Source organism: Equus caballus, chromosome 3, assembly GCF_041296265.1.
Source record: "Equus caballus isolate H_3958 breed thoroughbred chromosome 3, TB-T2T, whole genome shotgun sequence".
Lineage (NCBI taxonomy): Eukaryota > Metazoa > Chordata > Mammalia > Perissodactyla > Equidae > Equus > Equus caballus.
In genome coordinates, this window is record NC_091686.1 from 57,287,165 (window position 1) to 57,302,689 (window position 15,525).

Here is a 15,525-nt window from a genome sequence, read left to right on the forward strand (position 1 = left end):
GGGAGGTTGTTTCATTCATTTCTTATAGGTTATCCAATTTGTGGTCATATACTTTTTCATAGTAGTCTCTTATAATCCTTTGTATTTCTGTGGTATCGGTTGTAATTTCTCCTCTTTCATTTCTAATTTTATATTATTTGAGCCTTCTCTCTTTTTTTCTTAGTGAGTCTGGCTAAGGGTTTGTCGATTTTGTTTATCTTCTCAAAGAAGCAGCCCTTAGTTTCAGCAATCCTTTCTACTGTTTTTTTAGTCTCTATTTCATTTATTTCTGCTCTAATTTTTATTATTTCCCTGCTTCTGCTGACTTTAGGCTTTGTTTGCTCTTCTTTTTCTAGTTCTGTTAGGTGTAGTTTAAGATTACTTATTTGAGATTTTTCTTGTTTTTTGAGGTGGGCCTATATTGCTATGAATTCCCCTCTTTTGCTGCATCCAATATGAGTTTGTATGATGTATTTTCATTTTCATTTTCCTCCTGGTATTTTTTAATTTCTGCTTTGATTTCTTCAGTGATCCAGTGGTTGTTCAGTAGTATGTTGTTTAGTCTCTACATATTTGTGACTTTTTCAGGTTTTTTCTTGTAGTTTATTTCTGGTTTCATAGCATTGTGGTCAGAAGATGCTTGATATGATTTCAATCTTCTTAAATTTATTGAGGCTCGCCTTGTTTCCCAATATATGGTCTATCTTTGAGAATGTTCTATGTGCACTTGAGAAGAACGTGTATTCTGCTCTTTTTGGATGGAATGTTGTCTATTTATCTTTTAAGTCCATCTGGTCTAAGTTTTCATTTAAGTCCACTATTTCCTTGTTGACTTTTTGTCTAGATGATCTACCCATTGATGTAAGTGGGATATTGAGGTCCCCTACTGGTATTGTGTTGCTGTTAATTTCTCCCTTTAGGTTTGTTAATAGTTGCTTTATATACTTTGGTGCTCCTGTATTAGATGCATATTTATTCATAAGTGTTATGTCCTGTTGTGGAATGTCTCTTTTATCATTACATACTGCCCCTCTTTGTCTCTCATTACTTGTTTTGTTTTGAAGTCTACTTCTTGTGATATAAGTACAGCTACACCTGTTTTCTTTTGCTTGCCATTAGCTTGGAGTATTGTCTTCCATCCTTTCACTCTAAGCCTGTGTTTGTCTTTAGAGCTGAGATATGTTTCCTGGAGGATCCATATTGTTGAGTCTTGTTTTTTAATCCATCCAGCCCCTCTGTGTCTTTTGATTGGAGAATTCAATCCATTTATGTTTCAAGTGATTACTGATATATGAGGGCTTAATACTGCCATTTTTATCTCTTGTTTTCTGGTTGTTCTGTATTTCCCTTGTTTCTCTTTCCTTATATTTCTGACTGCCATTTCAGTTTAGTGGTTTTCTGTGATGATTTTCTCAATTTTCTCTTTATTTATGATTTTTGTCTCTGCTCTGAATTTTTGTTTTGAGGTTACCAAGAGGTTTGTATAAAAGATCTCATAGATAAGATAGTCCATTTTCTGATAGCCTCTTATCATCATTAAGCTAAGCAGGTTCTATCCCTTTCCTCTTCCTTTTCTAAGTTATTGTTGTCACAAACTATTCTGTTTTGTCTTATGAGTTTGTGACTGAATTGAAGTGTTTATAGTTATTTTTGATACTTTCCTTTCCTTTATCTTGTATGTTTTAATTAAGTGTTTGCTAACTTGTTCTGGTAGAGAGCTGCAATTTTCTGATTTTCTGTCTATTTATCTCCTTGCTCAAGGCTTTGTAAACTTTTGCCTTTTTGTTTCAAGTATGAGGGCATCCTTGATCATTTCTTGTAAGGGAGATCTAGTGGCAACGAACTCCCTCAGCTTTTGTTTATCTGGGAAAGCTTTTGTTTCTCCATTGTATCTGAAGGATAGTTTTACTGGATAGAGTATTCTTGGCTGAAAATTTTTGTCTTTCAGTATTTTGAATATATCATTCCAATCTCTCCTAGCCTGCAAGGTTTCTGCTGAGAAATCTGCTGAAAGCCTGATACAGGTTACTTTGTAGATTATTTTCTTCTGCCTTACTGCCCTTAATATTTTTTCTTTCTCATTGACTTTTGCTAGTATTACTATTAGATGCCTCAGAGAGGGTCTTTTTACATTGGTGTAATTGGCTTCGTGTATTTGTAAGTCCAGTTACTTCTCCAGGTTTGGGAAGTTTCAGCTATTATTTCTTTGAACAAGCTCTCTGCTCCTTTCTCCCTCTCTTCTCCCTCTTGAATCCCTATAATCCTTATGTTGCATTTCCTAATTGGGCCAGATATTTCTTGAAGAATTTCTTCATTTTTTTAAAGTCTTAGTTCTTTTTCTTCCTTCATCTGAAACACTTCTATATTTCTGTCCTCTAAGTCATTAATTCTGTCTTCTATAACATCAGCTCTGTTTTTTAAGGATTCTAGAATTTTTTTTTTATCTCATTCATTATGTTCTTCATCTCCAGATGTCTTTTTTTTTCAGAGAATAAATCTCTTTGGTGAAGTATTCCTTCTGCTCATTAATTTTATTCCTGAGTTCATTGAACTGTCTTTCTGAGTTTTCTTGTAACTCCTTGAGTTTCTTTATGACAACTATTTTGAATTCTCTGTCATTTAGACTGTAAATTTCTGTGACTTCAGGAGTGGTTTCTGGAGACTTTCATTGAATGTTTGAAGAACATGGGATTAATTGAAATTTTTAGTCACTCAATAATTTTGTTTTTTTATTAAAAAACCCATTAAACAGCTTTTGCAGGCAAGAGGTTTCTTGTTATATTCTGGAGAGAAATTTGTCTTTGTAGTGTTGGACAATAAAAGAATAATCTTTAGTTTGCACTAGTATGAAGACTTTACAAAATATAGACCTATAGGGAATTGAAAGTGCAAGAACTTTTGATCCTCCTGAAAAACAGAGAAGCCTTCATAGCCTTCTTTTCTCAACTGAACAAAGAAGTACACAGCTGTTAAATTTCACTCTATGATTTAAAAAGTTCTGTAAAAAGTGCTATTTTTGGAACTCTGATGTACTGAACAGTTGAGTCAGGGTTTTAACCAGGGAATATATACACAGAAAGATAACGTGTGTTGGAAACTGCATGCACATCTACTGGTGTCCACAGCATTTATCACATCCTGATGTGAGTACCATTAGTTGTACATTTTTGTGTTTTCCCCATTCAGTGGTGATTCCCTTGGGGACAGGACCAGGGCATCCTTGTCCTTAACGTCCAAGCCCAGAAATCTATCTTAATTCAGTAAATGTTCAATGAATGCTTTTTGAATAAAAGAAGGTAAATAAAAACTTAAGAGAAAAACACCACTTCCTGAGTAGAAATTTCTTTGCTTGCCTTTCAAAATCAAGTCAATTTCTCAACATTTTAACATCTTATGTGTATATTTTAATAGACTTAATTGCATTTTGGTTATTTTGCTAGTCACAAATCCATGTTAACCTAACATTTATCTGACAGTTATTAACTTATTGATGCCTGTGAGTGTTTACTGCTGTTTGAGTTGATTATCAATCATTTGAATGATTTCTCAGAAAGCCTGAGACACAGAGGGCTCAAATTAATGAGTCAATAGTTATAAGTTTAAGTAGAACTAGAAATAAAGGGGACTGAGTTCAGCGGGCTTCTTTTCGGTTATGGCACAGAAACTCTTCATGCCTTCTTACATTTTCTATGCAAGAAAATATCTATGCATTGACTGATTGATTCTCCCATTCATTTTTCAACACATCTTTACTGATTACCTATAATGTGTACCTGTAACCTTTTGAAATTAGGGATACAGGATGAATGATAAGGTTATTCCCCTCAAAGAACACACTCTCTAATCTAAAGCACAGTGGAGAGTGGCTAGGCTTGTAAACATAAGGAACACCTATTCCTCTTTGAGTTAAAGACCTCAGCAATAACCATGAGCTAAAAAATAAGTCACAAAAACCTAAAACCCCAAATACTTATTGAATGCTTACTATAGGGAACACTTCATTAAGATTTTACCTCATTTAATTTTCACAACACCAATAATTATCAGGAGACAGAATATAATTATATTTTATTCTGCAATTGTAAATCTGAACCATTATACTAGAAGGTCTTTCCCTAGTCCCATTACGAACTTCTTGAAAGCTCATATTGGTGTATTGCTATTTATTTGAGTGAAATGAATAGCAACTAAATATAACTAAGAAGCACAATACTGTGATTAAATGCAAAGAAGCCTGAGATTCTATTGGTCACTGGTAGGAAAAAAGAGAAGATTTTTATATAAATTTCAAAAGACAATTGTGATATATAAGGTCTAAAATATTACTGGGGACAGACAGAAACAGCACTCTCACTGTGGAGTTCTTACTGTCAAAAGTGTTCTTCAATGCTTTTTGAGTTTTTACTGTTTTTCAATGTATCATCTTGTTAGATATAATAGTCAGGACTGAGCATGTTGAATTTTTTCTAGCTAAAGCAATGTTCTTCTTAATAGATATAAAATATTACTAGATGACTAGTTAATTAAATTTTATTTTATTACTCTAATGCTGGATTATAAAAGAACTATGTGTGTATACATAATAATTTTCCTTTTCCCAGATGGCTGTTCGAAATAAATGAAAACTTACTCTTTAGCAAAATTACTGATACTTCTGATTTATTATTATTTTTTAGTACAACGTTTTCCTCTTTCAATCTTTGGAAATCCCATGATATTTGCAAATACTTTATGGGCTGCATTAGCTTTTTAGAGACTTTTATAAGCCTGGAAACTAATAAACCAGAGAATTCATAAAAATGGGTATTCTGGAATGCCCATGGAATGATGTAGTTTTAAGTGATATGTTCAAATTACTAGTATCTAGGGCATTTAAAAATTATCACTAAACCTGATTCCAGGATTTTATGGCTTTAAAAAACCAATTCTTTGCTTTTAAGGCATTTTGAATTTTAAGTAACTTGATTTGCTCAACTTATTTTATTTGATGAGTCTATGATGTTTCTGTTTTACAGACTTTGAAAATATTCAATTAAAATCTTTACACTTCATTACTAGGGTGGCCACCCTTGATGGAATGAAGACTTTTACACCAACATTGGGGAACAGAGCCTCAAAGGAAAATATGTTTTGACAGGGGAGGGCAAAGGAAAACCTGTATAATCTAACAGGGAAACTGAAAATCATTTTGGTAGTCTGGGAAATAAATGGCATTGTTTGTATATTTTAGATTTTTGGAGAGATTGTCTGCCACCCCAAAACACTAAATTTAGACACTAACTTCATGTAAATATGATTTAAGGGAATCAGTAGATTGACCATGGATATATTTGAAGGTCTTGGCGTTTTGTAAATGAATGTCTAAGATTTTGAGGTATAAACTGATAAACTTTTCCTTTGGTATTTTAGTTTTTCATGCAACAGGAAAAGAGAAACTTTTACTTTAGCTTCTCTTTTTAAGGGATTTCCTCTCCTGCATATTATTTAAGGAAGCCCAACTCTTTCTTCTACCTTAGCTTTGATGCATTGCGTTTAATTTTGCATTCATTTTCTAAAATCCCAATACATGTACTTTAGTGCATGGACTGTCTGTGAGTAAATTATTAAAGACATAGCAAACAGTATTGTAAAAACATGGCGCATCTTGAATCATGAAACAAATTACTGAGATATTTATACTATCAGGATGAAAACCAACCTACATATTTTTGTGAATGAATATTTCATGTTGCTTGACAATGGTTTTTTTCCATATGCCCACACGTGAAGATGGTTATAGCAAATTTCAAAAGAGTAAGTTTAGTGTTACATTTGTGTCTTCTACCTTTGGCAGGTTTTATCTAAAGATGTATTAAGTAATTATTTCAGCTAATGAATAGATTAAGTTATGCTACTAAAGATTAACAAAAATTGTAAAGGTCTTAAGATTTGATTCTGTAGTGAGGAGCTTTTCTGTATTGGTTGATTGTGGGTATGCGTTTGGTTTGCTTGAAGGACAAAAAGGTCAAACTTGACTTCTTGTTGAATGGTCTTACCTTGAATGTAAATGTAGCTTAATATTATGAGTTCAATTGTGGTGGAGGTATTAATTAGATTGAATGAAGTTATTGCTTACATTTTTCAAAATAGTTGTGCTGTAAAATATCCCAGGATTATCTGTGGTTTTCAGTGTATGGTTAATCATGCTCTGTAAGAAAAGCAGCAACTTGTGGATTCCATTTTGACCTAGCTAGCGTTTTTAAGTAATCAACTAATTCTTTAAATGCACTATTTAATTCTACTATATTTAAGATGTAAGGCTTTCAAAAATATATTAAGTGATGATTTTGCTTTTCTGCAGAGGTATTATCTGAGCTTGGGGTGCATGATAAGCAAAGGCTGAATGTTTCAGTAGGTTAAGAAGAATACTGTCTGCTTTGGCTTTGAGGTCTAAAATCAGTTCCAATCTGGAATGTGTTATTCAACTCTTTTTTTGTTCATCTTCTCTAAAGATGAATATTTATTTGGTTATATGCTCTGACACCTATACATAAAATAATACTATACATCTATCTATACATCTCTAACTCATTCCAGAAAAGGAAAGGGAAGCTACAAAAGTGCATATTCAAAGAGATGAAAGCCAAGACTTTGGCGAATGTGGAACTAGTAAACTTAGGTACTAATTAGATCTTTTTATAATTATGAAATGAGAGAATGATAATAATACAATCATAGAGGATTTTTAAATAATACTATTTATTGCGTAATCAAAACAAGGCTTCCCATATTTTTAAATGTAGCATTTGATAAACTCTAATTTTCCCTTCTAAAAATATAAAGACACATTTTAAAGATGTTGGTGAAATCCAGATAACTCACTTTAAACATTTTGATTCCTAAATGACTTTTTACTCTCCTTCTGATGAAACATAACCTCTTACTCCCACCCTGGGAAAGTGTTTTTTAAAAATTAACTATCATTTATTAACCTGGAAATTTGTCCTCTCTTGATGACATAATATCACTTATTATTGCCTATTTTATACCTTTTTCTTTATTGTGGACAAATTGAGAGTGTGTAGATCAAAAGTGCAGAATTCAATGTGCTTAGTTTAGTAGGTTAGATCACTGTGACAATGAAGCCACCATTCCAAGTTTGATCCTCTAAGGGACTATTTAACATTAAGCTCCATGAGGCCAGGAGCTTTATATTCTCAGTGCCTAGAACATTGCTTGGCACATTGTAAGATCAAAATAAATATTTGCTGAATGAAAAACCTACCACAGTAATAGGTAGACCTCAAATCTCAGTGACTTATCAGAACAAATGTGTACTTCCTGTTATACAAAGTCTAGTACAGGTTAGCAAGGGCTCTCCTCTAGCTGACGACTCAGGAATTTTGGCTTCTGCCACCTTGTGACCCAGGAATTTAGGCTCTTGCCATCTTGTCATGTGCCAGCTAAGACACCAGAGTGTTGAAAGAGATGGATTGTGGAGGCACATCTTGTGAATGCCTGTGCATTTAGGTGATGCCTGACACCTCTGCTTGTAGTCCATTGGCCATAAATAGTCACATGGCCCCAAAAGAACTGCAAGGGAGGCTGGGAAATGTAGCGGAGCATGTGGATATTCACAGATCACAATCTAACACAAATGAAAACACAGAAAAAGTATTTTGTTACCTGAACATTCTGAACACTTTTGGTTTTTGTTGATTTTATAGTGGTATCATAGTGCTTTGGGATGGCACTATGGTTCAGGCCAACTTTTGGTTAAAAACATTATAAAACTGCTAATTAGTAAGTGTCTTTAAATGTTATCTAATTTTTCAATAATAATAGTAATTATAGTAATAATAATAATACATTTTGTTGAAAGTTTCCTATAAGCTTATACCATGCAAAGAGCTTTACATAGATTATCTCGTTTAACTTCTCCACTAATCAAAAGTAGTAGATTATTGCCTTCATTCCATAAGTAAGGACACTAAGGCTAAGACTGTAAAAAGCTTGCTCAAGGCCTCACAGGCAAGATTCTTACATGAAATCTGGAGCTTTACCATCTGCTGAAGTTCTCAGTCTAAAACTTCTCAATAGCAAATGAGAATACCAAGTCTTACGTGAAATGATTTGTTAGGCACCTAGCACAGAGTCTGGTCTTAATAATTGCTGGTTGCATAGTAGGTATTCAAGCAGTACTAGTTTTCTGCCTTCAAATAAAAAGAACAGGCAGGCAGAAGCCATGCCTACTCTACTATGAATTACTGTTATGTGCTTTTTCATATACCTGAAAATAATGATTAAACATAATTTGTCTTAAAGTTTTTACTGCATTATTGATCTATTATAAGCCATTGACTCCACAGAGTAACCATCTCTGGGCCAACCAATATAAAAGCAATGTAGATTCCAGGCTGTAATTCTCCTCAGAGAATAACACTTCAAGAAACAGAGTGGAGGAAATATGCTCTTGACAGGACAAAATCTAATCCTAAATGTTATTAAGTATTGTTGTCTTAAGTCTCCCTCTTTAAAGCTCATATGTAAATAATTTGATTCAGATTGAAAATGGATGGAACATATGCCTTTCTACTATAACAAACAGAATAGCAGGCATTGTTTCTGCTGACTTTGTGTCACAATCTGTGAGTGGCATTATGAAACAACTCAATATGCTGGTCATAACTTTGTGAATGAATAGCTCAATATCATTTGTGCCAAAAGCAGAATCACCACTTTTGGAAGATGCTTTTCAGTATCCAAATGACAACATTAAAATTATATCCAACAGATTGACCAGTTCATTTTCCGGAGATGCGTTTTGTGGCTAATTCATCTTGGCTATCCTTTTGAGATAGATCAACGTTATATCAATAGCACTTTCAGTTGTGCCTGCCATACAGTAGGTGCTCAATAAATATTTAACAAATGTGCAGGATAAGGCCCTTTAAATTTCTAGGCAGCTCTAAAAATCCAGCTTTCCATCACCAACACAAGATTGTCTACTTCAACCCTGAATTGTTGAACATTCAGTTACGTTCAAACCCCAGGCTGAGACAATTGATAAACAAAAGAGAAGGACGTGTTATTCACTAATTTCTCTTGATTTTCTAAGCTCTATTCCTTTAGCTCACCTTCTCTTAAGAAAACCACATCACTGTTCTCAATTATCTTAGCTGAACTAGAGAATGATTTAGTAAAAAAGAAGCACATGTTTTAGAGTTGGACAAACATCAATTCATATTAATTGTTACCACAAATTTTTATAGTTCTAAGACTTTGAGTCAATTAACAGCTCTGTATACCACTTTCCTCATCTGTTTTTGTGTTAAATACACTATTTAACAGAATGCAAAGTCCACCTTTAGTAGGTAAGCAATTAATACTGGTTCACCTTTCTGTCTTCCCTTGTCTTATTGGGAGTTGGTTTCATATAAGTCACATGAAACATATTTCTGTCTTTGATTAAAAAATATTGCATCTCCTGCCTGTTGTTGGATTCCAGTATTGTTATATAAAGAACTATGGGATTTATTCTTCCTGAAGTTAAGTGCTAGGGAAATTTTACCTTTCCTGTGAACTGGTATGATATATTTTGAGATTAATGAATCAAAGCTTGCCACTCACTTGGTTTTGTTGTCGTGTAATTATTTTTTCCCTTTGGCTTTCTTGAAGCATGACACTAAATTTTGTGCTCAGGGCAGTAGATATTCATAACTTAAACCTCCTGGTAAAATTGTCATCTCCTAGCCTACTTTATTTGACGTTTGTTCTTAAAACCGGATTTAATGGTTTTATTGTTCCTATATCTTCTATGGCGAGCTGCACAAATCCTTTTTGGAACCACACAGAATATAAATAATAAATGAATGAAAGAATAAAATGACTATAGAAGTTTACTGTCATTGGAGGGAATGAAGACTTTTACACCAACATTGGGGAACAGAGCCTCAAAGGAAAAGATATTTTGACAGCGGAGGGCAAAGGAAAACCTATATAATCCAACAGGGAAATGGAAAATCATTTTTGGTAGTCTGTGAAATAAATGGCATTGTTTTTATATTTTAGATTTTGGGAGAGATTGTCTACAACCCCAAAACACTAAATGACTTGCTCAAGGTTTCGCAGCTATTAAGTGCGGAACTAATCCAGGCTTTGTGCTGTTTTCAGCTACATCATTCAAAAGAAACTAGGGAAATTTAATCTCTAAAGATTCTTAAAGCTCGGTGTTTCCTCTCAGGAACTGACTATCAGTAACATAGGACAGTCATGCACAAATGACGATGAGGAGGGAGGGCTCGTGGAATACAGCTGTGAAATTTGAGCAAAATGCAATCAAGGCTTTGGACACCTGCAGGATAAGATCAGAAATGTGGGGAATTTTTCTTTGCAAAACTCCGTAGCTATAGGCTAGCAACTGAACTGAAGGTGAGGACTCATTGCAAAAGGCCCTTTCTCACAGGTCTGCTTATAAAATGTAGTCTTCTCTCAGAAGAGATTATATTCAGATTTCCTCTTGCCTACCAAACTGCTAGTGGCAATAGGTCTTCTTTTAATTTAGCTTTCAGTTTTTTGGCAGATTGCAGATGGAGAGGAAATGAGTTTGCTCTGAAGTTTTGCAAAGAAAATTTTATTATATCCACATAGAAATAATTGAGTCATTTAAATGTAAGGTTAATATTCAGTGGAGGGATGAGTTATTTTTTAAAATAATTTGAATCAACAATAGAATATTCTAAACCTATAGTTATTTTGAACCCTATTGATCTCCAAAAGTTACCACTGTGGTGATTAATAATTTTTGTGTGTGTGTGTGAGGAAGATTGGCCCCAAGCTAACATCTGCTGCCAATCTTCCTCTTTTTGCTTGAGGAAGTTTGTCAGTGAGCTAACATCTATCCCAGTCTTCCTCAATTTTTATATGGGATGCCTCCACAGCGTGGCTTGATGAACAGTGCTAGGTCTGTGCCCAGGATTGGAACTGGCAAACCCTGGGCTGCTGAAACAGAGCATGTGAACTTAACCACCACACCATGGGGCCAGCCCCTATAATTTTTTAATATAATATTCCTTATTTATAATGAACTTAATCAACATATTACATTCTTCTCTGGAAAGGGAGTTTCTATTTTGATGAGCATTTATGAATACCTGTGAGTTTAATATAGTCAAATGTTTTAATATAAATTTAATATAAATAGATCATGGAATCTCTATTTTTTTTTTTTTTTTTAAAGATTTTATTTTTTTTCCTTTTTCTCCCCAAAGCCCCCCGGTACATAGTTGTGTATTCTTCGTTGTGGGTTCTTCTAGTTGTGGCATGTGGGACGCTGCCTCAGCGTGGTCTGATGAGCAGTGCCATGTCCGCGCCCAGGATTCGAACTAACGAAACACTGGGCCGCCTGCAGCGGAGCGCGCAAACTTAACCACTCGGCCACGGGGCCAGCCCCCATGGAATCTCTATTTTTGTGAGCTAATTGACAGAACATTAATTGGGCACTATCTTGTACCTATGAGATAGGAAAGCACATCCCTGGGAATGTGACATCTGGGCCTGCTAAAGAGGTGCTGATACCGAGGAGTGTCATGGTGACAGTATTTCTAACATCCACATCCTTTGCTTGCTTGGTTTGACCTGTATTGCTTCCAGTTTTTGCCTCTCCAATTAAGTTTTGAATGGTGACATCTCTCAGATCTACTATTCTCTAAGATAGGGGTCCTCGAAGTGTGGAGCTTGTTAGAAACACGTTAGGCCTTTCCCTAATCCTGTTGAATCAGAAACTTTTCAGTGGGCCTCAGCAATCTGTTTTACAAACTCCTCAGGTAGCTCTGATCCATGTTAAAACTTCAAAATCTCTACCTTAAACTATTGTCCAGTCATGCCTTCCCAATATGAATTTTTGATTCTTCTCTTCCTGTGTTCAAATCGCCAATTTTGTGACCTGGACCAAGGATATACTAAAGCATATAATTGGAGAAAAATCTTTTTAGTGTTGAAAATATTTTTCCATAGTGTGCTTAATGGCATGTTTGCATAGGCACATTTTATAGAGAAAAGTTTATATTTGAACTTTATGACAAGGAAGCTGCATGGACGTTGAGGATAAAATATACTCTACTAAATATATTCTGGGCCTTTGGAAACTCAGTTTGGATTTGTAAGCCTGGGGCACGGATGAGATCCAGGGGAGTGCTTGAATATGACATGTTTGCCATCAAATTTTGCTTACTACATAGATCCAAGAAAATTTCCAGTGCTGTTATCTCTGTGTCTCACTGTTTGATAATTAAAATAGCTTTTTCCCAATTACTTAAGGTATTCTCAAGAATGTATTTTCTATCTTTTAAATTTCACCTAAAGTTTAATTCAAAACTAGGTATAAAGAAGATACTTGAAAGGAAATTTTGTGTGTGTGTGTGAATTCACAAACTTTATAATGATGATTTTCAATCTTATGGTGAGAAATTATATGCTCTGAAATGGAGATAAGAGATCACCGAATAATTTTTATTTTAGAAAAGGCATCAGGGCATTAGGCATTTCATTTGAATAGCTTTTGTCCCTCTTTGGGAATTCTCTTGTTGCTAAAATTTTGCTACTAGTGTAAGCTCTATGATTGTTTTAACCATTTTACCAAACTACCACAAGTCCATTTATAGCTTCCCCACTATATGAAAAGTTCTGTTCTAGGAATACACTGCAAAAAAATTACAGGGTACTTCTCAGGAGTATGAACAATTGCTGGGATGAAATGATATACTCCGTTATAGCACTTGGCCACCTGCTGACCTGTCTGGATACTGAGACTTTGTCAGTCCTTGAGTCTGGGACTTCCAATGTCCTGGTTCTTAATAGTCTTGTTTAATTTCCTGTTTCATGCAGACTGCCTCCTGGATTTCAGACCTCTCATTATTGTATTTGCGAATTACCTGAATTTTCAGTCTTCAGTCCAAACAACCCAGATTCCTAATCGATGGTCCACTCTGTTCTTTGTGGTCTGTGTGCCTTTGGGCCTTTGGACTGGATTGCTGCTAGCCTCTCTCTCTCCCAACCGGAGGCTGGTGCCTGTCACGTGTATTCTGCTCTGAAATCTATCTGGACTCCTAATGTCCTTGCACTAGATTTGCAGGTTTTGCCACCGTGTCCGCATTGCATTCTCCTCAGTTACATTACTGACCCTCCCTAGCTTCCCTTCCGAGGGCATACAGGGCCGAATAAGTTTGTAGTTCTATTTCGATTTTTTATTTAGAAACGAAATGCGAAAACTCTCCAAGAAAAATGCTTGTATGACCAATCAGAGGTTCAAAGCCTAAGGAGATTTAAATCTTCTTTCAAATTATATGAGAGTTAGATTTTCAGAAGTTAATGTGTGTTAAAACTATACAAAGATCCTTTAGATTCTGGGCTCAGAACATTAAAGGAATTTTTTTTTTTTTGCTAATTAAAGCTTTGATTTATTTCAAAGGTTGTGAGGTATTCAGGAAATTATTCATTGTGTAGGAATGTCCCACTCACTGCAGGCCAACCAGTATTGTTTGATAAGCAAATTAAATGAAGCTGCATTGCCTGTCATTGTGGCACACCAAAGCATGCCCACGAATCTCCCAAATGCCCACCGAGGGTTACTGCCACCTCTAATGAGAACCACTGGTGTGGACCATTCAACTTTCAATTTCTGGTTTAGGGAAGGAACCCACAGAACCCACGGTTTTCATTCTCAAAACCGGAATGAAATCAGCACAAAGGAGAGGAGATGACTGCTAGGTAGGCACCCACCATTATGGGCCACAAGGAACAGGCGAGACGGTATTCTATGAAGTCCCTTCTAGCTATAGAACCCAAAGAATTTAATGCCATAAAATGCAATATAAGATCATTTATGGGTAAACAATAATCACAGATAATGGATATTTATATTCTATATATTCAAAAAACATGGTTTGAAATTTCAAGGACAGTCTCTTCAATTGCTACATATAATTAGTAAATGGAAGAACTTCTCCTAAAGATAAACAGAAGATGCAACAATTGAGATATTTAAAACCTAAGCTTGCAAAAGATAAAAAGGCATCATGTAGCATTTTAGAATAATGTTAATTTGGACTAAAATTGTTCAGTGTTTAACGCAGGATGTTAGCATTTTTGGTACTAATTGAGAACAAATGAAGTCAACATGATTTAATTCAAATTTACCTAATTTAAAAATTAAAAGTAGCATTACTCTGTATCTCAGTTCTTTTTGAGGAAGGGATGTTGATACGATCTTTATCCTTCTTCATATGAATATTCTAATGGGAAAGCAGGGATCATCTGAAGTGTCTAGCACGGTCTCTGGGACCAGGATATGTTCAGTAGATGTTTGCTCCGTAAATAATTAAATAGTTTTAATGAATCATTTCAGAAACAGTTATCCAGATCTAATCTAAGATGGTTTTATTATAAATAGTTTTAATATTGAAAACAAATTTTTCTTTGCATCTTTTCTAAGCTCTTTACCTCCAGGTTGCCTTACATGGACTAATATATATCTTTTCTATGTGAAATACAGGTTTATATAATGATGATAGGTGACTAAGTGTTAGTAACCATTAAAAGAACAGGCTTCTCTGTATCTCATTATCACTCTGTTTGTCGCTTGTCTCATGCTGTTGTTCTCATTTTCCACAGGGATTCCATAAACAAGTGGATGTGTCATATATTGCCAAACATTACAACATGAGCAAAAGCAAAGTTGACAACCAGTTCTACAGCGTGGAAGTGGGAGACTCAACCTTCACCGTTCTCAAGCGCTACCAGAATCTAAAGCCTATTGGCTCTGGCGCTCAGGGAATAGTTTGGTAAGTGGAATGAATTTAACTTATATTTTTAAAGGGAACATGCTGTGTGTGTTGACTAGCCACAAAGAGGCAAACAAAAACCACAAATAAATAGCACGACTTGGGAGGGAAAAGATACATTCTACTAAAGAAAAATAGAATTATGAGCATTATCTGTAATTCATCACCCGTTTGCTAACAACATGTATCACTTTGCTTGTGACTGGTTTTTCTAGTCACAAAAAATATCCCTCACAGCGGCCACAGAGAAACCAAGAGAACCAGAGGTTTTCTAGCTGTTGCTAGTGCATTTAGAAAACTTTATTTGGCTGTTTTCACAGCAAGAAATGAAGGGTTATGTGTTAAGATAACCAGTGAATAAAATCCCCAGTACTCTAAAGAAGTATAAATGATAGCTCACATGTTCCTGTGACTTTTGAAGTTCAGTGTTTGAAATTCAGTTACCTATTAGAAAAAGCGTTATTTTTAAAATGTTTGCCAAATGTTTTCAAAATGGGAAGATTCTGGACTCCTTGGTAACCATTCTTTTAGAACATTTTTAAGTGGCTAAATTGAGATGATGACACATCAAGATCTGATTTACCTGTTATAAATCTCTTGCAAAATGATGATTTCAGATTGATAAACATTTCTTTTAGATAGTTTTAACTTGTAATGTAGCAACCAAATGTAGCCAGTATGAGCTTATTAGTGTAATAATTTTAAATTTGAAGGTTCACACCTATAA

The 15,525-nt window shown here is 34.8% G+C and overlaps 1 protein-coding gene across 47 annotated transcripts in view; it reads left to right on the plus strand.

The window, feature by feature from the left end:
- The window catches only part of MAPK10 (mitogen-activated protein kinase 10), a 302,212-nt gene that overhangs the window by 152,853 nt on the left and 133,834 nt on the right, over nucleotides 1-15,525 (plus strand). For all 47 annotated transcript variants that reach the window (XM_070263536.1, XM_023637781.2, XM_070263547.1 and 44 more), the window contains one exon: nucleotides 14,629-14,798. In XM_070263536.1, coding sequence (XP_070119637.1) covers nucleotides 14,677-14,798 — 122 coding nt within the window. In that variant the 5' untranslated portion in view covers nucleotides 14,629-14,676. The remainder of the gene's footprint in view (nucleotides 1-14,628; nucleotides 14,799-15,525) is intronic.